The 26185-nt window shown below is 40.3% G+C and overlaps 1 protein-coding gene across 5 annotated transcripts in view; it reads left to right on the top strand.

The window, feature by feature from the left end:
• Nucleotides 1–2393: 2393 nt before the first annotated feature.
• CSMD3 (CUB and Sushi multiple domains 3) overlaps nt 2394–26185 on the top strand; it is a 528421-nt gene continuing 504629 nt past the window's right edge. For all 5 annotated transcript variants that reach the window (XM_048939546.1, XM_048939547.1, XM_048939548.1 and 2 more), the window contains exon 1: nt 2394–2718. In XM_048939546.1, the coding sequence (XP_048795503.1) occupies nt 2541–2718 (178 nt within the window). In that variant the 5' untranslated portion in view covers nt 2394–2540. The remainder of the gene's footprint in view (nt 2719–26185) is intronic.

Genomic DNA, 26185 nt, shown 5'->3' on the forward strand with positions numbered 1-26185 from the left:
ATTTTGTCAAACCTGAAAGCCTTGTTGGGTCCTAATGTGGCATTGCCCTTAAGAGTACCACAGGGCTTGTAACTCCTGTGAAACCACATTCCTGGACTGCTTTGGAGGAAGGAAACAGGCCCACCAAGATTCAGTTTTATCAGTCACTCTCCAAGACATACATGTCTGCAAGAGAAGGCTGTGGACATTAAAGAAGGTGGGAAAATACCTATTTTTGTTTCTCCACAATAGACAAACCAGTATGGATCCAGTACAGTTGGTTAGTGTCATAACTTCAGCTGTACCTTCCTCATGGCAGCTATGCATAGTGTTGTAGTTACAAAGACAAGTGCAGGAAGCCATTTGTGAGGCCAGTCTCTAATAAGGGCTGATGGTCCCACTGAAAAAAGGGCATGGAAGTAAAAAAGGGTGGAGGACAGGCACATACTTCTCCTCTTGTAATCACAGGTGAACGCTCACTGTAATGCAAAGTTCCTCTTTCTCATCTTGCCTTAGCAATGAATCACGACTCTTCCACATTCCTCCAATTCTATTTCTATGGCTCTGCTGTACTACTGGACATATATAATCCATATGTTAGATAAATACATGTTCATACAAATTCATATATGAATCTACAAATACATAGAAAAAGCTGCACATCCAAGTGCCTGCTCACAACTGTTCTGAATAAGGGCATACCTTTCCATACACACACACACACACACACACACACACTCCATACACATACAAAAACCACACCACTGTGTATGTATGTGGCAATGCAAACCCCGGAATGGTCACATATGAATAATCATGTTTCATGAGTGCCCACCAAATTTCCCAATTCATACATTCATGTATACCAGCGCTTATATCTATGCACTCATACACAAGCACGCATATGCATGTGCATGCACATATACACAAGAGGAAGACAAAAGCATGTGCTCACATATGCATTCACAGATGTAAGAACACATGCAGTAACACACACACACACAGAAAAAAAGTTTGCTCAAACATATATGCACACAGACATGCACATTCACACACTGACATGCAGATGCGCACACAAAATACACAATCACACAAAGGCACTGATCTGCACACACACATAAACACATGCACAGAGGTGCACTGACTGCACACACTCATCCACACGTGCACAGACAGGCTCATACACACCCACAGGTATTGAGCATGAACACACCCACACAGCAACACACTGAACACACAGCAACACACACACACACGGCGCAAACATGCACACCCAAATACACACACACAGAAAAAGCTACAAGCAAGCATTCACAGAAGGACACGGGCACACATTTCACACGCGCGTGCACAGCGCATCCTCGCACACAGAACGTACACACGCACTCGCACATCGGGAGCACCTCCGCGCTGCCACACACTCACCCGCACACTCCGCCCGCCCACATTCCCCAGTCTGTATGCTCCCCACAGCGCAGAGCACTGCAGCCCCGCGCACCTCCCGCGCTCCTTGCGCCCTGCAGCCGAGAGAAGCCAGCAGAGCGGCTCCCGCAGCCCCCCGCCCCTCCCCGTGTTCCCCCCGCACTGCGCCCCAGCCCCCACGGAGAGGCGCGGCCCCACAGCAAGGCCAGTAGGTGGCGCCATCGCTCTTCCTGGCGGAGCCGCGGCCGCACCACCCCAACCCCCTCCCGGCCCGGCCCTGCCCGGCTCGGTCCGGCTCGGCCCCGCGGAGCTGCCTCTTCTCTCTCCCGCACGGGGCCGTGCCTCTCCGCCTCGCCCGCAGCGGCAATGGCACCCCTGAGCTGCGACCGCTGTCTTCGGGGAGCGGGCTTGAGCCCTTCGCCTCCCCTATGAGATCCTCTTTGTAATTAACGCCTCTGCGGAGAGCAATTAGTCTGCAAATCCCCCTTAGAGCAGCACATGCTCTCGTGTGAGGTGTGTGCCCAGAGGCGCGCGCGTGTATGCGTATGTGTGTGTGTGTGTATGTGTGTCTATGTGTGTGTGTGTGTGCGTGTCGGTGACGGTGACAGCCCCGAGCACCGCACGTGAATTCCTAATAACGAGGCAGTGATTGTTTTCCCGAGCCGCGGAGGATGGCCGAGCCCCGCCGGTTCGGCTCCCGGAGGCTCCTCCGGAGGCTGTCGGAACCTCGCCATTGCTATTTCTCGAGGCGTTTTCCTAGGCAGAATTGATCCTCTTGGGGGAGCAGGGGGGCGGGGGGAGAATCTCAATTGCAAATATTGTTTGGAGTTTTATTCTAGAGAGCGTCTGTGCTTTAAGATGCTCTCCCGTGGCTCCTGGTGGATGCTGTAAGGAGCAGGGCTGTGGTGGGTTTGGGCTGTGCAGGGAGTTGGGGTAGCGGGGGGTGGGGGGAAGGAAAAGACACGATCGAGAGTAGCTGAGACTTTGTGCCCCCGTTGGAGAGATGGTTGAGTCCTCGTCAAGGTTGCTGTGGTATCCCAGAAACACCATTCACTCCGAGCTGTGACCGCGCACCATCAACAGCAACAACTCCGCTGCGCCTGGCCAAGGAATAGGAATTAGGAGCTCTCCAGAATAATATGAAAGGGATCTGCAGAGGGGAAATTCGTGCAAAGGAATCGAAATTAGCAGACTTTTGGGAAAGGGGATGTACTAAATGTGGCCGGCTGGACTTCATCCTGGTGAAGAAAATGGAGATTAAAAGTGGATTTACATTTTGGAACCTCGTCTTTTTATTGATGGTTTCGTGTGTGAAAGGTAGGGTAGCATTCAAGGGGTGTATTTTTAGGGGTCCTTTGCTTTTTGGTCAGGGCGTTGCAAGCTCTCGCCTTTTTGAATGCAAAGGTATATTTTAAAATATGTTTCTCTTTTATTTTATATATTTACCTTGGGCACTTTGCAATGGAAATATAAATGATCGCTAAAGGAAGGAGGAAAGAATGAGTTGATTCAGATCTCTTTTCGGAGATAGGAAATGTATTTGCTTGCCAGGCTTGGCGTTCAATGCAGTGACTGAGCTCGGGCTCAATAAATATTCTTGCAGTATGCTCAAACGGAGACGTGAGTTGGTTCATATAGCCTGTAACTAGTGTATATTCAAACAGATCCCACCGGGTGACTTTTTTAAGGTGATGGTGGTGGTGCTGTGAAGGGATTACCTACATTTCTGATATTCGGTAGAGCAACCGAGCTCTTTGCAGGAATGCCTATATCGATGCACTTATTAGTTTAACCCGTTGCGTGGGGAAAGTTACGGAGGACTCAGCGTGTGCGTAGCCGTCTCACAGCCCGAAATGCGCTTCACGCTGTTTGCATGCATGCAGAGCTCCCTGTCTGTCGGAAAGGTACGCTAGCAATTCAGCCTTTAAGGCACGGTCTGCCACTAGGTGCAAAGAACGACACCTTTTCTCGCCCCTCCTTTCGTCCCTTTCCCTGTTGTGCGCAGGGCTTTGGGGCTTGGGGTTGGTTTTTTTTTGTTTGGTTGGGTTTTTTTTTTTTGTCCCTTTGTCGAGGCAGGAGGGTATTTTGCTTCCTTCCTGCTTCTGGGCTCGTGAAAGGAGGGCAGAAAGAAAGCCGCTAGTTAGCGGCATAAATATCTCCAATAAGTCTGTGCTTCTCGACAGTTAAGGGAATTGATATAGAGGAAAGAAATATGTGGCTTAAATAATGTGCACCGTCAATATTACATGGGCATCACTGAGCAGTGGAGTGCTGATGGCAACACGCGTGCCTTCAGTAAAGGGATTTATTCTGCAACTCCCCACAGTCGTCTGTGCCTACCCGAAATAATCTCTCCTTGTTTGTGGCCAGAGATTAATAGCTGATTAATCACCCCTTTATCCCGCTCCTCATCCCCATCCCTCCTCCCTGTCACACTCGCATTCTCCTAGAATATTTTACAGACGTTATCGATCCTTTCCGAGTTTTTACACTTGCTTATCGCCTACGGAGCTTGCCTGCACGGGTGGGAAGGAGATGTGCCGGGGGGGCTTTCAAAGGCGTGCCTTTGCCGGCTAGCTCTGCCTTGGATGAAACAGTTTATTGTAGTGCTTCGCAGCTGCTTGTCCCCCAATTTGCATCTCATGGAAAAGATCATTCGTGTTGCACAGAGGCCGGGATGAGGGTTTTTACATTATCCTGACACGGGATCCGAGGCGGAGGTGCTTGCCTGTGATGCTAATGGCACATTTTAATTACAGGCAGCATTTTCCCCGCTTGCGTCTGTTGGGATGGCACGCAGCCGCTGCTGAGGTCTGCGAACAAACCCACTCCGAGGCTCTGGGGGATTTCTTCCCCCTGCCTCCCCTCGCCGCCGTCCTCCATTAAGGCATTCTCGTTCGCAAGCCGCGGGCTCGGCGCCTGCGAGGCGCGCAGCGGGCGCGGTGCGGAGGCGCTGGGTGGCTCCGGGGCTGCAGCCTAAGCAGCTGCTTTTCGAGCACGAGTCGCAGGGCGGCAGCATCCTACAAAATTCAGGGCTCGGGAGGTTCTCCCCGTGCTGCTATGGCCGTGGGAACGGTGCAAGTTTCCACAGCACCTGTTGAGAAGCCTCTTCTCTTGCCCTTGGAGTAGGGAAGAGAGGGACCAAATAAAATAAAATAAAGGGTACTGCCGGCAAAAGCTGGTATTAAGCACTTAAGCAGCCCCCAAAAGCGGAAAAAAGCAGGCTTTGCAAAAATGACCCTTTATTTTACTGTCCGTATACAGTTTGAAGACTGTGAAGCCGTTTCCTTCCTAAGACCTGAGTTTCCCAGTTTCCCCGATGCTGAGTCTTGCAGTTTGTACAGGCTTGCCTCGGACTGGGAGTCCTCCCAGCTAGAAACTTGGTAGGTTGGATTTCACATCCTGGACTAGGGCTCCTTTAGGCAGCCAGGCTCCATAGAGCTGGCTTAGATTCACTGCAGCACTGCATCTATTCTGGGCATTTATATTTAGTTCTCTCCCCGCTCTGGTGGATGAATACATTTTACCTTGATTTACATTCCCATTGTGTCAGCATGAGCTCCTGCTCCCAGAAACCTTGGCAGAGGCAAACAATGAATGAATACATGCCCATTTAAAACACTCCAGATGTTGAGAACCAGTCCTCAGGTTCTACGTTTTCTCTACATTGTCTGGCAAGGCCATTTCACAACACCCCACTCACGCAAGCTCTCATCCATACCCTTGGTTGCTTAATCACCTCTACTGCGTAGTTCAGCATCATACTGTAATACCCAAGCTGCTGTTGAGATTTCTGTCCTCCAGACCACTTCTGCAGTTTTCTTTGGTATCTACCTCTCAGGCCCTTCCTAATTCTATCAGCCTTCTGACACCATTTCTGCAGTCTTGACCCATACCTGTACCACTGTCCTGTCTTCCCTGCGGGCTTATGCTTGTGTATGTTCTTATAGACACAGAATTTCTTCATGTTTATTTGCAAATTCATGCCTTGCTGGAATCTTACAACAGTACTTGGAAGAGGTTAGAAAATGGAGAAGAAAGAATGAGAAAGTAAATTGTCAACTGCTGGTGAAGGGATGATAATAAGGAATTACAGCTGTTTAATAAAAACTTCAAATTGCTGGCACAGTGTCCCATTATGCCTTGGAACAATCTTCACCGTAATTTTACTTGGATAGACACGGAGTAAAAAAGCAAAGAAGAGGTCCCTTTGAAAAGTGACAGAAGGCATAAAAGCAAGCAACCAACCAAACAAGCAAACAAACAAACAAAACAAGGAAGTGCCAACTAGCTTCGTTCCTGGACAGCTGCAGGGGAGAGCGACTGCTGTACTCTTCCCAGTAGATGTTCAGACACTTATGAGAGCTCCTTCCCCCTTCCTACCTTCCACCCCCTGGAAGAATTAGGAAGTATCGTTTAGAAATGGGTGATACGAATCAAACTTGGAGAAGCAGCAAGCAAAAACCTTCACTGTACAGGGCAGATCTTTTATAGGCACAAACCAAGCAGGCAGCTTTAGTGAGCTTCACCTCATTGGATTTGGGGAGAAATCACTGATCTCGGCATGCTTTCAGTTTAGCAGTTCTTTTCACTAAAACAGATTTTACAAATGCTTGTGATCTGTTTGTGGAAGCAAACCAGAGGAAGCCAAACAAAATGATCACCAGACCATTCCATCTCCTCTGTGCAGCTGTCAGTCCAAGACAGCAGAAAGCTATGCTCATTCTTTGTCTGCTGCTGTTTCTCTGTTCCCCCATTGCAGTTGTGACAAGCGGAATAAGGGCAGCTTTCAAAATAAAAGGGAGATGAAGCAGTAAAATTTTAAATGGCTCATGGACAGAAGTGATGAGAAAACAGACAGGACTTCCAAATGATGTGTATCTGTCATGTGTGAACATTTAGCAAGCAAAGAGCATACCCTGCTTCTTTCCAGCCCTTCTGGAGTCCCCCTTCTCCCACATTCCCACCCCAACTCCACTTTGTCACAGATCACTTCAGGATCCAGCAGCTCCTCCCCAGTGATTCCCTTCCAGTTTCTTGACTTGTGGGGTTCCTGACAGACAGCCTTCCCCACTGTTTCCCTGAAGTGGAAATGGTTTGGCGAGTAACAGTAGGTTAATGTTGCCACATTTCCAGATGGTCACTCCTGCATCTGAATGTGTGTGTGCCTATGAGCATGCAGGGGAGCTGGGAAACACTGACAGAAAGGACAGCAATTTCCTTCTTTTCGACTCCTCAGCACACACTCAGCCCTTCTGCGGAGCCCCATTTCCACAGGCTCTCGCATGCCACCCAGGGCCGCATAGTTCTGCAGGGTTGCAGACAAAGTTAACCCACACCCACCCACCACCTTCCCATTTAGCTCAGGGTTAAACTACACCCTCCGCTCAGCTACGGCTCGTGCTCCTCTTCTCCGAAATGGGAGGGAAGGGCAGCAGCCCCTGGCAGCAGCAGTAGGGACCGCTTCTCTATCCTCCACCTGCTGCCATCAGGGATCCGCGTAGGGCATCGGAGGAATGTCGCCTTCAGTCGTCGCTTTTTCATGTAGAGCTGCAGCAGTCGCAAGGCAGTGAGCGGCGGCAGCTCCACCCGCAGTCACCACTGACGGCACCGACAGCGATAGCGGCACCGGCAGCGCCTCCCGGGGAAAGCGCTCCTCCGGGGAGTCCCTCCCAACGCTCTGACAGCAAATGCCCTTTGGCTTCACTTCTTTAGCGCAGCCACTGCTGCATGTCTTTTGTCTGTCTCTCTGGGACAGCATTAGGGTTTTGAATTTTGTTTCTTTTTGTTTTTCACACACACACACACAAAACAAAACAAAACAAAACAAAAAAACCCTCGCTTTCTGAGAGCAAAGAGCAGGATGGGAGCTCCAAGTAACTAAGCAGGCTGTAGAGAGACATGTTTTGCTTCAACTCAGTTGTCAACATCCGCAGGTGGAAGCACCAGTCCACCACACTTACGGAGCTACTTGGATGTGCTTTCAAGTCTTTCCTTTTTCAAGGCACAGCAGGAAATGATGGCCTACCTAGTTTTGCTTGTTTGTTTGAAGTAACAACAAGCCAAGTAGGATGAATTGCCCATCTCGCTCAGTGTCCTTCACTTCCAGCAGTGAATATTAGCAGCACAGAGATGATGAGAAATACAGCAAGTACAAAATGACTGGTATATCATCTCAGATTTCAGCGGCCCAGCTGCCTCAGAGGCTTTTGGAACATCATTTTTAAAGAAATGTAGACTTGTCAATGCCCCACTTATGTGGCTATTCTCTCTTTTATTCTTCCACTTTCTATTCTTTTTCTTTTTTTTTTCTTTTTTGTAAGCTATTTGTACATTTGGCCTCCAAAAATTCTCCAACAGAGTTGCATACTACTGCATGCACATGCATTCTCCATTCTAAAACTGTGTCTAGCTGAAAACACTGAACAGTACATAAATCTGCATTTAAATTGGTCATATTACACTCAGAGTTTTTATGGTATACATAGATTAACCCCAAAGATTTGAAACTTGTAACTACTAAATATACAAATGTACATAGATCTAGTAAAAAGAAAAGCACAAAATTGTTAAGAAGCATTTTAAAATATTTTGAAATAACCCATGGGGATACCTCAGTTTATGTGATTAGAACACCTTTTCGGAGAAAAGGTTATGAGGAATAACATAGCTTTATGTCCTTAGTCTTAGACACAATCTATCTGATTTACAGAGGTATTGAGCATTTCCAACTCCAGCTGGCTCCAGTAAGAGCCTGGGGAACTAGTTAGCACTTTTGAAGCAAGGCCAAGAGAGCCTGATGCTGTAATGCTGCGACAGAGAGGCAGTATGAATCAAAGGAAAATGTCTATAAAGCAACTTACAGTTACATGTAAAATGATAAATCTATAGAATCTCATGAATTGGAATTTTTAGGGATGGGAAAGGGTTTATGATTTGCTACAAACATTGGATTTTCTCCTCTCCACTAACAGAAAATTCCCAATCTTACTCTACAAGGCTGTGAAGTGTCACACTCAACTTCTTAATGATGAGTAACATACAGCTTGTATTTCTGGGCATAATGGTTAAGGTTGAAGTGATAAAACAAAGTCCTTGGGAGAAAATACTTTACTAGAATACTCCAACTCAATCTCACAGTAAAGAGACATCTGAGAACAGAGAATATAGTTGAAAACGCCTTTTTCTTGGTCTCCCATAATTTTTAAACAGCTCTTATTTCAAGAAGCAATGTTTAAATAACAAATATCACAGGCATATGATATGAGTAATTGTTGCAAGACTATAAAATTTATCTTACCATTATGATTGAATAATTTTCCTGCAAAGGTTTATTGCAAAATTTGAAAACACTCACAGGCCTTAAGCATTGCATTCCAAGCAGCTTCTTTAAAGAACATATTCTTCTCAGTGAAATTGTGCAATTTTTGTTCAAAGCTGCATTTATCAAAGGTTCAAGAGACAATATTTAGCAATGATCCTGGAATTAAACAGAAATATGCATGATATTTAATGTACAAGGTGACATCTCCTTCTTTAAAAAAGCCTAGTAATATAAGGATATGTTGAATATCTGCTTGCTATCATCCAGCTTTTTGGGGGCAGTGGGATGGATGAGGATTTCAGTCGGTGAGGAAGATTTTAACATAAACTTGCACACAGACGTGTTTTTGTATATGTTTACATTTCTCTGTTTATTTGTGGGGCAACTGGGCACATTTGTATTCAGAGCCCCTGCCTTGTTTTTACAGATCATTTCAGATTTACAACAGTTCCATAATCTTGGAATTAGAAGTGCTGAATAATGTTGTAAATGTCAAAGAAGGAAATGGTGGAAATTCATCATGTCCTTCCCAGGGTCTGAAATGTTAGAATGGTTATGATTATAGGTTTAGGAACACTGTTACTCATAGAGAAAAAGCCTCACAGGCTTGGGTAGTGGCATGCTAGGGATTCCAGTGGAACTGGTACCCTCATATAATTGTACTGTCAAAGAGAAAGATGGGAGAGAACCAGCACGTACATATAAAGACAGATATCCCATTTTTTTCTCTTTGGTTCTACAAAATACCTCATAGCATAATATGTCATATTCTCATTGCATCAGAGAAATAGGATGCATAACAGTAAAGTTATTTAACCACGGAAAGGATTCATGGGGCAATGAATTCTCTACTCCTGAGCACTGTAAATAACACAGATTATTTTTGCTGTAGGACTAAAGGAATCTGGAAACTAGCTGCATGGATCATACAGATGATAGATCACCACTGACCTTGAATACTACTTTATGTTTTCCTGTATTTTCATCTGTTAATAATTTCATGCCTCTGTATATTGTAGCCAGTTTAATTCTATTTAATTGTGTATATGTATTCACATACTTATCTAATATGCATATATAGAAATTATGTATTTATTTATGGATGTATAAAATAGATTGCATTGTTAGCTTACAAAAGTGCAGGTGACAAGTTGAACTGGATGTTCTTCCTATAAAATGCATTACTTCTTACCTTTTTGAGGATTCCCAATCTCAGAGGATAATTATGCTTGACTACATTAACAAAATGAGAGTGCAAGTAGTGAGATCCAGCAAATGTTAGTTAGTAAAAAAATCTTGATGAAAATATATTTTTAGGAATTTTTAGTAGCACTAGTTACTCATCCTAGGACATTAATAATTAACCAGCACAGCTATATATTGTCAATGATTTAGTAACATTTTACCAAAATACATTTTTTTATAATCACAGAATCATATAATGGCCTGGATTGGAAAGGACCTCAAAGATAATCTAGTTTCAACCCCCCTGCCATACACAGGGTTGCCAACCACTAGATCAGGCTGCCCATAACCACATCCAGCCTGGCCTTAAATAAGATTATTCCTAGTAGAACAAAAGCTTTGAATTAACTTCAAAATACAGTGAAAAAAATAATGCTTTTTTTTTTCTTCTTCTTTTTTTTTTTTTTTTTTTAATTTTCATGTTGTTATTATCAGGTAAAGAGGCAGACAATATCACATCTTGGAAATGACTTCCTTTCAGTGGCTTTAAACAGTCCCTCTGTGATCATTATTTTCTTATTGAATCACTGTCAAACACAGCTAGTAGATGTTTGTAAGTGCAGTTTGGGGTTCCTAGCTAAAATGAACTACATAAATGCAAATTACAGATATTCTCTCAGCATACTTTTGAGATGGAGCATTCAAATTACAAGACCTTCCATCTACTGTTTTAATCTGACCCAGATTTCCCTGAGTCCTGTGTAATTTTGTTTTAGAATTGAACTTGATCTAATTTAAACAATTTTTTAAAATATGTAATGGAAGTTACATTTTTGCTTATATATAGCCACTTCGATTCATGGTGAATGGAGGTTATAAAATAGAGTATAAAGGGAGTTTCTAAATTGCCTGTTGTTGAGTCCATTGAAGGCAATAGGAGAGTCCAGAATATGACCTTTGAGAGTAGATTTGCCTCTGCTTCTCTTCTTATTGAATTTTGAATTGCATTTTTCTGTACATATATTTCTTTTGACTCAGAAATACAAATTGTAATAAAGGTGAGGTACTTCACAATACATTAGAGATTTTCAACAAAAATTCAATTGGAAAACAAGTTACATTGTAAACATTAATATTGCAAAAGGAAATTGTTTGTAATTCTGTTTAAGGGCAAAAGATTATATATTTGCATACTGTCAGAAGATGCTCTTTCTACGTTTCATTGATTGCCATGTCAGCAATTCTGGGGATCAGCCCATCAAGTTCACTGTAATAGTAGTACACTGATAAAGTGCTTGCCATAATCCTTGAAATCATGGAATGCTCATGGATTTTGTCAGCCAATTTACAACCTGGTTTCAACATTGCTGATTATATACTTGTTCTCCAGCAAAACATTTCAAAATCCGCAGAACGTTGCTAATAACTGCAGTGGAACAGGGAGGAATTGTGAAAACAGATTCTTGCTTAGAATGCATTCAGATTTAACAATTAATGCATTTTATTTTTATAGGATTATCATAAACTCTAGATATGTAGTTACATTAGAAAATGCTAAATTAGGGATAGCAAAACTGAGTCATAAACATAGGGAACAAATTCTACATTCATTTTGTTGTATTTCTCTTCTGCTAGTGTGTTTTTTGCACTTTCTACCATTTCAGAGTCACAGGAGCTAAAATATTCTGATGAACAAGAGACCAAATCCTTGTCTTTGGAAGGCCTACCTAGTTACCCAACTCTCGAGCAAAGAAAAGAAATAATAAGATCTTCAGGTACCAGACATACTCAAGTCAGTCAACTTGGAAATAAAAGCTACCTTTTTCATGCGCCTCCACGTAAGTGTGGGAGAGAAGCAGGAACACATAGGAACAAGAACACACATGTGAACACATAGGAACATGTGTGCACACCAATACTTCTTGTAATAGTCTTCTCTAGCTGAGTACGCTACAAAGAAGAATCTGATCTTGATTCCTAACTCTGCTCATCTTGTGTATTTCTCCTCAAAATGGAGCAATGGCCTCAAACCTGAACACAGCAAATTCCATTTAAAAAAATTGCAAAAGAACTTCTTTTCAGTAAGAATGACAGAGCACTGGAACAGGTTGGCCAGAGAGGTTGTGGAGTTTCCTTTGTAAAGATGTCCAAGAGGCATCTGGACACCTACCTGTGTGACCTATTGTAGGGTACCTACTTAGGAAGGGGGAGTTGAACTCTATGATCTCTTGAGGTCCCTTCCAATTTCATGATTCTTGGTGTGATCTTTAATTTAAAAACAAATAGGAATCATTACTTCCTCTTTTTTACATTACCATTCAAAGTATCTACCACTGTTAGTCAGAATTCTCTTTTTTAAAAAACTGCTTCTTTCTGTGAGCTCTTTAAAGTGGGGCAATCATTTCCCTCGCACAATTCATATAGTTATTAACTTCAGAGACTTTGCTATCACCTCTTTAGCCTTTATTTCAATCTTGGCAACTCCTTCCTGGGAAAATGAAATACCTCTGACATTTGGGAGAATATTTCTATAGAGATTTTTATAGATTCTATTTAATGAACTTTTACATATCATAAATTCAACCATGTTCTCTGTATAGCAATTATAGACATCTTGCAAGAATGTGAATGTTATTATACTTCAATGGCCAAAGTGGCACCAAAGTACTTCAGCATTCTTAAGAAAGTTTAATTTTCAGCCCCTTTCTGTGAAAAGAAAAATTGCATTGACACTATATTAGAAATAGCATTACTCTTTTTTTTTTTCACAGATAAAGTGCTAGCAATCTCAGATTCCACCATGCAAGGATAACAAGTTTCCCCTGACAAATTGGTGAGATATATCTTATTGACATTTTCACTGTCAGCAGTGGAAAGTTGCAGCAATCAACTGTGTAAGACACACTGATTTTTGTAAACATCAACACAAACTTAAACTTCTCCAAGTAACTACTCTGAAATAGCAATGAGCAATAGAATCAATGTTTAATATACTATGAGTTCAGCAGCCATAATGATTCCTGCATTCATTTCTACATACCTTTTATAAATATATGCTTCTATCTGTATATCTTCCTTGACACTGAAATTCTAGCTTATCAGTTAGCTCCTGTAATTTTCCCCAGTTTGCCCTGCAACTTCTGGGCTCCCTTCCTGAACCCTCCTCCTACTCCAGAAGCACTACTTGAGAACTTCCAAAAAGATAAAGTTTGTAGTAGAATATAGAAAGTTCCCTTCAGTTTATATATCATAAGTGAAATTCTTTTGTGGCCCAAAGTAATAACCATGCAAGGTCAACCTGTTAGGAAATTGAATATCCTTCCAACTTTGCAATCATATAATAGGTTTATTAACTTTCTTAGAATGTTCTTTGGATTTTAATTTGTCTGCAAGAAGGCAAGATTGGAAGAGTGGAGATGCTGTTAAACTTGTTTTCACCTTCTTCAGTGTATTGTGTCTGTGAACATAATTATCTTTTGGTAACTAAAAGAACAGTACAGCTTTACCTCAAAGAAACTTCCAAACATCTCGATAAAATGATCAAACCCTTATAAAAACTTGAAAACAAAACCCTTGCCTACAGATAGATAAGTGCTGTAGAATCAGATAGTTAAAATGTGTATACTTCACAAATACTGGAAATCCAAGACGTATTTTCTGTTTTGCAAGCTTCAAGTTATGCAATGAAATTCTTTTTGTGATACAATAAGAGAAATTTTTCATACCTAACAGATATGAAATACTTCATATCTAATTAATATCCTTTACTGATGTCAGTAAGATGACAAGTTCATTCTGATCATCCTAGACTTCAAGGTCTACAGAATATCTTAGGTCAATAAATAAACAAATAAATAAGGTGGGAGGAAAAAAAAATGACACACAGGGACAGAACTGTAGGGATTTTGTTATGCAGTTCAACTCTGAACACTTCAGTGAAATCAGGAGAGTTTGCAAAGTATCTGTCTAGTGAAATCTACTCTTCCAAATTACTCCCAATGGGGCCTCCTGTACTGGTCACCTCTTTGAAATGTATTGACAGTAGAGTTATTATAAGTAGCTTATTTAAAAAGTCAGAGTCCCACAGATATCAGCTAAGGAGAAAATCTGCTCAGTAGAACTTCTGTCACGATTAGAAAATCATGAATTGCCTGCTAAAATTAGGGGTAAATTTGAAGTAACTACAAGGAAAAGAAATCATTCCAAAAAAAAAAAAAAAAATCTGGTGCATAACACATTGCCCATGGAGTCATCATTAAAGACCTTGAAAAAAACAGTATGAAGTTGTAGCTGTACTTTTGAGTGTCATATGAGATATGTTTTCTGAAGATCTAAGATATGTTTTCATTCTTACAAGAATATTTATTTGCTATTAAAGCCAACAAACAGCATCCTGTTGGTGAATAGCATTTTAACAAACCTATTTGGATATATTTAAGTGTTTTTTTGTTTTTTTTTTCCTCTTTATCTGCTTTTTCCATGCTTAATTTGCACAAAGTGTATTGGGAATACCTCTTCTGTAGCACACTTTTCTTTTTCATGCTTTTAATTCAAAGACTGCTTCAGGCTCTGTTCCCATTTTTTTTTTGTCAGGTACACTTGGATTACTGCGCAGTTATCAAGCAGATGCATCATTAAGTTTTACCTATTGTTCATCTCTTATCAGTATTTTAAATATCATTGAAACTTTATCACTGAATTGAAATTTCATCATTGAGCCATTGTCATTGAAACTCTCATTTCTTTCTAAGATTATTATAATTTTCATATTTAATATTGCTATTCGTAGTTCAAGTTATGCTTTTGACACTTTTTTCATTTTGATGCGAATTGGTAGCTCTAAATCACTGTAGTCACAGGATTTTACTTCTCAACTCGGTGTTTTAGAACAAGAGTGATTATTCATTCAATTATAACCTTATTGGAATATTTATCAGTAGATTAATTAAGAATTTGTCCCCACTGAAATAAAAAGATGTCATTGACTTATAGCAGAACACAATAGGTTGTTACAACAAACAAAACTTCCTTTCAATACAGAGGAGCCTATTTAGGATGTTACAACTCTACTTAAGTTTTGATGGCATGCACAGGACTAAACTGATAAAACTGAAAAAGTTAAACAGTTGAACTCCATCAAATGCTTTTTTGGCAGTACCCTAAAATAACATTAGAGATAGTAAGTTAAATTTTTGGTGCTCTTCAAACTCGTGCAGGCTCAATCCTCTTCTGTTCACTGTCATATGATGGTAAGAGAGTTCTAAACCAAATTGGTTTAGGTTTTAAGATTAGAAACAGAATAATGGTTCCTGAATCCTACTGTAGCTCATTGTTATTTATAAAGATGGCAGGAGAAATAACTGCAAAATGAGCAGAAATTCTAAATTCTCTTTTAAAGTCTAAAGTAAATCATTTCAAAACTTTAGAAGACTGTAAGCCTGCATTTTATTAACCAATTACATTTTTAAACTATCGACTGTTCTAGTTGTTGGCAGAAATACATGAGAAACCCTCGGAGTTTAAGGTTTCTGGCTGATCTCTAAATCAAAAACAGCAGAGCAGATTTAAATATTTTGTGTAAACAAATTTGCATTCAGACTGCTAATCTGTGTGCCAGCCTTCAGTTTGACATTTTCTGAAATGATTGAAAAATGCTAAGCCCTTTATGATAAATGGTGTTCATAATGAAAATGCTGACAGACCCATAATTACCTGCATTGTGATTCTGCTGAAAGCTTCTTTATCTGTCTAATCTTTCACAATGGAGTTACATACATAAAATTTTGAAAGAAGGAAAAAAAGGAACTTCAAAGTGGAAATGCTGAACTGTAGCAATGCTGAAATCACTTCTAGACATTCACTTATGGAGGCAAAGGTGACAAGAAGTTACTAAAAAAAAATGTGCAGTCCCTTCTGTGGAACAGAAATCATCTAGTAAGGTTTAAAGGCTTAACTTCAAGTCAAATTTTTGATAAGATACAAGTAAACAGATCCAGGCTGACCATTTTTAATGTGGTACTGAGGAATTAGAATAGAGTACAATTGTCATTGACTTGATATTTCTGAATAAAACGAAAACATCAAGAAACGAATATATAAACCAACATTTGTTTAATCACATGCTAAAACCTCCTACACTACAAAGTGAAAGAAAAGGAGGGAGAAATATTTCAAAAACTTATTCAGAAATAGAAGTGGAAAAATTGTAAGAAAAAAAAATGTGAGAAAGCAAATTGTCTGGATTCTCTAATTTAGAAACCCCATTATCTGTCATCGTTAGAGTAGAGGCTTTAAGATTCTTTGAAAGTTCTTTTTCAGTTTCTTTTACATTCCTCTGTGAAAGATTTCCCAGACTTGGCTAGCCTCTGAAATGTTAAACCTGAAATGCTAGACAGCATTTTCTTTGCAGACCGCTTAGGTTGATTCAGATATACCAGCCTTGCCCCAGCTCCACACAATGTCTGTGTACAAGCCATGGCTCTCAGCTGTCTCCGCAAAACAACCAGTACATGGTACAGTAGCTCCTTATCTAAACATAATGTCCTCTAGGATTTTTGACTTCTGTGTTTTGTTGTGAGGATGAAATCTGTTTCCCCATAGCTTTCACAGCAAGGTCTGGCAAAGCTCAAATAAAGTATCCTGCAATGAAACAGAGGAATATAACTCTCTCATATCTTTTTTTTCAAACTGCCATGCTCTCCAGAAACAATCCTGGACTTTTAATCACTATTCATAAAGCAGCCATTTCAGTTACAAGATCAGCTACTTGGCTATCTCTGTATCTTCTTTAATCTTCTTTATCTCTGTGTATTCTCCCTGCTCTTCTTGAGATGTAGAGATTAATATGCTAGACTACACTTAAGATATGGGCACGTCAGAGTTTTCTGTAGGAGATAGAGGACACCTTGTCTAACTATCAATACACTTTCTGATAATACTGAATATGCTATGGGAGATGTGGAGAGAACGGCTCAATTGCTGACAGTAAGTTGATGATTTCAGAGAAATAAAAATAACAGCTCTAGACTGAAATTTTAAGTTCTAAGTTCAGCATTGTGCAACTATCTTTTTTTCTTCCCTATATGAGTATTAATTTACACTAAAACTCACTTCTGTTATGAGGGTAATGTCCTTTTGGAAGGGCATTCTACTGTTCCTCAGTAGTAGTAAGTCATTTTTCTACAGAAAAGACCTTAATATCGTCTCCAGTCTTTCAAATTTCACTGCTTACTCATTGCTCCATGGAGGATGAAGATGTGGACAAAAACTGATCCCATCACTGATTCTAGAGGAACTCACTTTTATTATCCTTGTACAAGTAGGTAGCTAAACGTTACTCTCAGTCATATCCTTTAACCTGATGTAAGCATGTAAACTGATCTTTTCTATCCTATTTCTTTCATAACATTTATTAAAGAATCTTGTCAAAGGCTGTTGTATGCTCAAGGTGATTAAATTAAAAAATATTAGTTATTCTACTTGATGAATTTGTAGCTACAATTCCCTTGGATGATTTAACTAGACTTTTGGTGAGAATAATCATAGTATCACAGAATAACTTTTTGGAAGGGATCCAAAGGATTATCAAGTCCCAACCCCCCTGCCATAGGCCGGGCCACCAACCTCTGCATGTAATACTAGACCAAGTTGCTCAGGGCTTCATCCAATCTGCTCTTGAATGCCTCCAGAGACGGGGCATCCACAGCCTCTCTAGTGTCCACAGCCTGTTCTAGTGCCTAACCATTCTCTCTGTGAAGAACTTCCTCCTGACATCCAATCCAAGCCTTCCCTCCGCAAGTTTAAAACCATTCCCCCTTGTTCTATTACTATTTACCCGAGTAAAAAGTTGATTCCTTTCCTATTTATAATCCCTTTTTAAATACTGGAAGGCTGCAGGTCTTCTCGCAGCCCTCTCTTCTCCAACCTGAACAAGCCCAGCTCTCTCAGCCTGTCTTCACAGGAAACGAGCTGAAGCCCTCCAGTCACCTTTGTGTCTCTCCTCTGGACCCTCTCCAACAGCTCCACATCTTTCCTGTATTGGAGCCCCCAGGCCTGAACACAGTACTCCGGATTGAGCCTCAGGAGGGCAGAATAAAGAGGAACAATCACTTCCCTGTCCCAGCTTCTGATGGAGCTCCGGATACCATTGGCCTTCTGAGCTGCAAGAGCACAGTGCTGGCTCGTATTCAGTTTTTCATCCATCAGGACCCCCAGGTCCTTCTCCAGAGCTACTCAAGGGGTTCTTCTCCCTGTCTATGTATCTGGGGTTACTCTGGCCCAAGTGCAAAACCTCGAACCTCACAAGGTTCACACAGGCCCACCTTTTGAGTTTGTTGAAGTCCCTCTGGATGACTTCACTTCCATCTAACATGTCATCCTCATCACCACAGGGGGGGAGGGAGGGGATTTACCATCTTTCTTACCACTCCTTCTTGTTTGCCAGCTTTCTTCCATTCTTTTGTCTCTAAGAATATCTTCCCAGGAGATCTCATCCAACAGTTCTTTAAACAGCCTGAAGTTCATGCTCCCTAAGTTCAGGGTCCTAACCCCACTCTTTGCCAGGCCCACATTTCTCGAGGTCACAAACTCAACCAGGGCATAATTACTGCAGCCTAGGTGCCTTTAGTCTTAATACCATTAATGATCCTCTCTGCATCACCAAGCACCAGATCCAGCAGCACTTTACCTGTGGTCAGTCTATGCAATACTTGAACCAAAAAATTATCATCCACACACTGCAGAGGATTTCTGGATTACAGCTTCACTATGTGGTTTTCCCAGCAGTTATCCAGCTGGTTGAAATCCCCCATCAGGACAAGCACCTGTGAGTGAGACACTACCTGCAGCTGAAGGAAGAAGGCCTCATCAACAGGCTCTTCTTGATCAGGTGGCATGTAACAGAGCCCTACCACCAGGTGTCCTTTATTCCTAATTCTAACCCACAGACTCTCAACCTGCTTCTCACTGATTTTCAGAGGGAGCACCTCACAGCCTATCCAGTCTTTAACATAGAGGGCAATTTCCCCACCCTTCCTACCTAGCCTATCCCTTCAAAAAAGGCAATTCCCCTCTATAGTGGTATTCCAGTTACAGGAGTCATCCTACTATGTTTCTGTGATAGCAACCAGATCATAAATTTCCAAACACATCACAGTTTCTAACTCCTCCTCCTCATTTCCCATGCTGTGTGCATCAGTGTAAAGGCACTTCAGCTGGGCTTTCTGATATAGCACCTTTCTAGAAAGGCCTTTCCTCAAACCTTCAGAAGAAATCTGAAGTTTTTCCCCTCGACTTCCTGGAGGAACATGAGAAGGTTTCAGATAGGGGATTGGCAACATTGCTTTCTCTGAGGATTTCCTAGATGATCTTAGAGGATGGTTTGGAGGGTTTTTTCCCCACAGTCTCCTGGCATGACAGCAAACCCAAACCATTCTCTGTCACAGTGTATCTGACTCTCTTCCCCTATCAGATCTAGTATTAAGCTCTAGACTACTCTCTCTACTGTACTAACCCTCATTGCATCCCCTTCCCCTTTGTTATCTAGTTTGAAGCCCTCTCAGTGAACCCCGTTAGCTCTTGGGCAACTATTCTTTTTCCTCTTAGAGGCAAGCGACACCCATTTGCAGTTGTCAGACCAGGTGCTGAGTAAATAGCCCTGTAGTAAAATAAATAAATAAATAAATAAATAATTCCTGTGGAGATACCAGCCTCACTGCCACTTATTCATTACCAAGGTTTTCCTACCCCAGTCTGTGTCCCTCACTGCCCTAGAATGAGTATAATAAAATATCAGTAATGCTTCTGCTCCTTCAACCAACAACCTTAAAGCCCTGAAGTCTTTTTTGATAGTTTGTAGGCTTTTCTGAGCTACTTCATTGCTGCCTGTCTGAGCTATTGGTAATGGGTAGTAATCGGGGTGAACAAGATCTGGGAGTTTTCTAGTTATGTCCTTGACGCAGGCCCTATGGAGGCAGCACATCTGCCTGTGCATTCTGTCTGGCCTGCATATAGAGCCTTCACTCCATGAGGAGTGAATCTCATACAGCAATAACCCTTCTGTCTTTCTTTGCAGAAGCAGTGTGGAAACGCAGTCGACTGCCTAGCCCTTGGCAAATATTAGATAAACCCTCCTGTACCTCCTCACTCACCTCTCCTTCAATTTCCAGTGCCTCAAACATATTACTTAGGGTCACCTGGGAAGTGAGGTTGACAGTGTTGGTATTGACAGTTCACCCACAGTGCTGAGCTGGGACAGTCTTCCAACTCTCCCCATTTCTCAGGTTCCCCCTCAATGCCTGACAGAGACGGGGCAGGGAGTCCATCACTTTCCAGAGGTTTCCCTGGTGCCTTTCTCTCTGGCATGCTAGGAAGTTATTCCACTTTGCTGCTATCTCTCTCTCATACTGCCTGATGGTCCTTAACTTCTCTACTTCCTCCTTGATCAATGCCACCATGCTGAGCAGATATTCCACCTGCTCACACTCACACTTCACTTCACTTGCTATCCTCCCTGGGCAGCAGCAGTCTCGGGCACTCTCTGCAGCTGGAGACCTGAACAGCCACACTCTTGGGCTGGGCTTCTGTCTGTATCACCACAGTCTTTGTGGAGTAAGCTTGTTGCCTGGTGAAGACCTTGGAAAATCTGTGGTCTTGGAGACCCTGTACCTCACAATCAGTCTCTGAAGTTCTGGCCAGGATGGCTCTGAAGGAGCTAACCTTGGTGATTAAGCAAGGTAAACTCTACCTCTTTCGCACCACCTTTCATTAGATTTAATAGAAAAAAAAAAATAGACTCAGAAAAAGACACTGAACATTCACAGTACTTGGGAGAATTGTGAAGACCCAAGAAATAAGGCCCAGTTCAGAAAGTTAGGCTTATAATCAAAGAGATGTCTAAATGACATATGAGTGTAAGCTATAAATTCCAGAGTGTCTCTGCATTGAAAGCTCTGTTTTTACAAGACAACAGGAATCCCAGCCCATAGAATTAACTGTGGTCAAGCTAGTGGAGCTGAATTCTCTTATGTGGAGTATATAGAACATGGGACCTAACCTACATTTCTGAACTCCTGTTTTTGTCTTGATATCTTAAGAAAGAAGGGTCAGAGGAGCAGCAATAAGTTCTCTACAGCACTGTAACATCTGACTTACAAGCAATCAACCTCATGAGGTCAAAAACCCAAACCTCTGGAGAAGAGGACTGCTTGTATATGTTGCCTTCTCCATTATACGGAAGACTTATGAGTACTCTGTGAGCTGAATCAAAAAACTTTTTGTAGTTCTTCTGCAGTAGAATTATATTGCTGAGTGCATTCATAGGAGACTTATAAATATATATTTTTGGAGTTGCAGTAAGTAGAGATGATTTAGTTGAAAGTACTATTCTTTCTAGAATTTGAACTTAACTATGAATGCAGATAAAGTGTCAGGGACAGTGTGCTGTTACATTTGCCATCATTCTGATGGGGTGTTTCTGGCCTTTTTGTTCCTGAAAGATTGAACAGTATTTTTCATAGATATTATTATTATTATTAACCTCTTGCCTAAATTTTGATTTGGATAATTACAGTCTGCTCTCTATATTCTCTAAACAAAGTATGTTGAATAACTTATATTTCCTTTCCTAATATTCTAAGGAGCATTTCTGTGATTTATTAAATAATAGTTCTGCTTAATCTTAAAGTTAACTGCTTCTAATACTAAGGGAAAGTGATTCTTTTAGAAGGTGTGTTGACTGCTTAGTGCTGAATGATAAATTGCACAGCTGCGTTGGCGGCGCTTGTCATGTAGGAAGGGTTTCTTAGTGCTGTACAAAAACAAAAGGAAACTACCTCCTTATCAAGATAGCTGCAATTTAATTTGGAGTTGATGGAGACGTTTTAGATAAACAATACAATACATTCAACTCAAGGAGATGAATACTAGTCTGAAGAAATCTACAGGAAAAGTTTTGTGGATGTTTTTAGAGTCTGCAGGATTAAATAAAGGCTTTTTATTCAAGACAAGGGATAAATACAGAAAACTAGAGTACAGAGGAGAATTTAGAGAAATTCAAAGTGTAGAAAATATTTGGATTTCTTCCTTATAAGAAAAAAATCAAAGGGCCAAAAAATTGGTTATTTGGACCTATTATGAAGCCAGACAGTAACAGTTTTGTAACAAATGGTAGAAAACTAAATATTTAAGATATTGTAGAGGAAAAGATTTTGTTAAGCATACGTGCCTCATTCTGTTCCTTGCTTTGATGTAAAAATAACAGAAGAATAAAATAATTTCATAATTATTCACATTACTGGTACATGTCCTTCTATAACCCACAGTATTTAGCAGTACTCACTATGAAAGTAAGAAAGACATAGGAAGTAAAGGTACTCCACAGAACAGAAACATTCTCTCTCAGAAAATGCACTAACACTCATCGTCTTCATGATTTCTCTGTGACTGTTGGCACAATTATTCTAAGCTAGAACAAATGAACTCCTGTATAACTTCTTCAAATCTTATTTAAATTGCAATCAGTACCATCCATCAAACCAGAGAAGACTTTTCCTCTGGATGAAGAAAGGACAGCAACATTGGCGATTTTGCTTGTAATTGTTCAATCATGTGTTTTGCAAACTATATACGTTCATGGGATACTTTGGCTTTCTGGCTTTTATACAAAAACATGCTTAATGCAAGATCATAACAATTCTGTAACTTCAAGTCCTGTTTGTCATTATTTTAGTTCAAAGAGGAAGAATAGTAACACATGTTTCTCCTTAAACTGCATTCAGAATTGGTCATATCTGTTAAAAAATAATAATAATATCAAGCACATTTTACCAAATATTATGTATAAATCAGGTATTCATAGGGTTGATATATACCTGGTTCTGTGTTAGCATTGTTTGTGTTTATATCAATCTGAGAAATCATCTAGATCAGATTTAAGAAAAAATGTTGTTACTGTGCAGATTGTGCTTTGATTTATGCTTTTGTAATCTCAAAGATTGAGAATTTATTTCTCTGATGTTACAAAAGCATAGAGACCTCTTGACCTCGTTATCGTTATGAATTTATTGTTGCCAAAGTTACATTAACTGCTATTTTGGAGTCCTCTCCATACAGAACTTTCATTAGCTTAGTTCCTTCTTTGAATACAAAATTAATATATATGAGTGTAATACAATATGCACAGCTCCAAATTAAAATATAACTTCTTTCTTTTGGGTAATGATCAGGGTCCAAAAACCAATTTCTCCATTAAACAACTTCATTGGGTGGGTTGGTGAAACTTGAACTACTTTCATTTCTAATTTACCAGTAGATTGTAAAAAAATCAGAATACACATTACAGTTTGAATAGTGCTTTGAACTCTTCTGTGTTTTACAGTTATATATTAACTGGATTCAAGGGAGTTATTGTTGTCCTTTGCTGGAGAAACAAATATATATATATATTGAAGTTAGTGAGTCAGATATAATTCTAATTAATTACTTTAATCAGGTGGAATGAATGAATTCATGAAAATAAATTTATATGCCCTTCACAGGATAATTACAGTAAAATAAAACTTTCAGTCACATAAATGGCAAAGTAAAAAAAAAAAATAAAAAAATGTCATCTAGCTTTTCTGAGAAGATGGGTAGTCCAATTCCAGTGCTGATAATGCAAAAATTCCAGCTAATGATCAAATCATATTGACAAATTTATTCCCAAATTTACGCCTAACTCTTCACTTATTTTCTTGTGTTTCATTATTGCATTCTCTGAAGAAAGGCAGCTAAGTTTCTAATAATTAGATTCGACAAAGAGTAGAACCTCAGTGTCTCTTTTTTATGAATTTCAAAGATTCAAGTACAAACCTGAGAAAAATAAAACATTCTATATTTGCAAAAATATGAAAAGCAGAAGTAATTATGATGAATTTCTACATATTGAAAAAATGTTATGTAGATTATTAATTAATTTGATCTAAGTCAAGTAATTTAATTTTGCCTTTTTCTATGTAGCTTCTCTTCCCCAGTACAGTTCAAAACTCTCAGTATAGGAATGGCTTAGGCAATGTCACCGAGATCAATTTATGTTACTGTTTCCATAATAATGAGAGTAGTAATAATAATAATAATCCTTACAATATTCTTTCATTTGCTTGGCTAATTGTCTTGTTCTTATTTGAGAAAGGCTTTGGAGATTTTCTTTTCCTGGGCATAATTCTGAGCTTTCACAAACGGTGGATGACTTGACTGGAAAGCAAAAAGAACCAGACGATCCTTATGTGTGCATTTAGGACAACTAGTTCTTGCCTGACTCCAGAGACAAATTCAAAGGACAGTTTAAATTTCGGTTTGTTGCACTTGCATACTTTCTGATCCTTTGGGCTTTGTGATTTAACCCTAACAAGCAGCTAAGTACCACACAAATACTGCTAAGTCTCCACAGTTGGAATGGGAGAGAACTGGATAAGTGTGAGAAGTCAGGTTGATAAAAAGGCAGTTTATTATGTAAAGCAAATCTGCATACACAAATGAAACAAAACGGGGAGTTCATTCACTGTTTCCCATTGGCAAGCAAATGTTCAGCCACAGCTGGTAAAGCATGTCTCATCCTGCATAATGGCTGCTTGGGAAAATGATCACCATTGATCAGAACATCCCCTCTTCCTCCTTCTTTAATCCAGATTGAATTGTTGAGTATGTCATATTGTATGGAATATCCCTTTGACCAGTTTAGGTAGGCTAATGGCTCTGTCTCCTCCCAGCTCCTTGTGTATCCTTAGCCTCCTCGCTGGTAGAACAGTGTGAGAAGCTGAAATGTCCTTAACTCTGTGTAACTCTGCTCTTCACCAAATAAAAACATGGGGATACTTTTACTACTATTCTCATAAAAATACTTCTACTTTACTACTCAGCTTCATATGAGTTGATGTGAAGAAAATTAACTCGGTTCCAGACAAGACCCAGGCATTGTGTTAAGAGTTGATACTTTCATGCAAAGGGTAACTCAGTAGCAAGAAATACAATTATTTGGTGTCCTTCTGTCATTTTCTCCTCTCTGCAGTGAGGTTTATCTGATGGTGAGCCAGCCTAGCCACCCACCTGCATGGGGCAAGCAGATCTGCAGGGAATGCCGTCTGCTTCTCTGTAGAGTACAAAGCAGCCATGCAGAGTAAAGCATCCTCTGTGTTAAGTAGGCCATTTCCCACCACATTATAACAATTTCACACTAGGTTATATAGTGATTTTTAAATGATTGAACGTCTCCTTTGAACATTCAAAGATTTCCTACTATGGTTGTTCACTCTTATTGCTTTTTAGATAGCCTTGTGGCAAATTAGTGGAATATACTGTAAGAAAAGGAAGATCGTCAACATCTTATTTGCATATAAACATCATATTATTTTCAAATTATCCACTATGCTTCCCATTTTCTTATGATGTTTTCTACAGCCTGTATGAAGTCTGCCCATTCTATCAGTATTTCCCGATTAATGTTTTGTTTCATAGTATAACAAATATTTTTTTCTACTTTTATTTCCCCCCTGAATATAAGAACAAAATTACACAATGGTAAGAACATAAGCAACTCTTAACTGTTAAGTTTTAGCAACTTGTACCAAGTTAATCAGAAAAGTTAAGACAGAAGTAATACAAACTTTCAACAAAAATGCAGCTCTTCACTTTCTCATTGCATAGAAAATGCTTGAGGATGTTTTCAATATTATTATCCATGTAGCTTCACTTAAAATTTATAGGAATTTTTTCAGGCTCATAATGCCTTTGGCAATAGCCCCCATGCTTTCCACTCCACTAGAGAAGAACAAGAAAATGTAGTCACAGTGAAGTCCAGTTTCCCTAGTAGCCAACTTCTTTACCTCAGTATGCACATGGGTCTCCTGGCTCTTGTCCATTACTACATTACTATATTGTGCTTGATTTTTATGAAGTCATTTGTACTTTGAGGGACATGTGAATGGTAAGAGAATGGAAGGTGATTTTTCAAAGAGGAACATAATGAAAGAAAGCTAAACTATGTACAGTTACAAGTGCCTTCATTATTGACAATGTCTGAACTGAAGACATGCTGAGATATAATGGTGAATTGCAGCTTCAGGGAGCCATCTGTGGATCTCAATGCAAAATCATTCAACCCAGCAAACTTAAAGCAGAAGGACATCTATTTGAACTTCTTCAGCTGGAAAAAGACTTTCTAAGAAAGTTTACAGAAGAATAAATTAATTTGCGTCATATGTCATTTCTTCCTTACCTTGACCAATATTCTCTAGGCTCTGA

This window comes from Lagopus muta, chromosome 3 (genome assembly GCF_023343835.1).
Source record: "Lagopus muta isolate bLagMut1 chromosome 3, bLagMut1 primary, whole genome shotgun sequence".
NCBI classification, from domain to species: Eukaryota; Metazoa; Chordata; class Aves; order Galliformes; family Phasianidae; genus Lagopus; species Lagopus muta.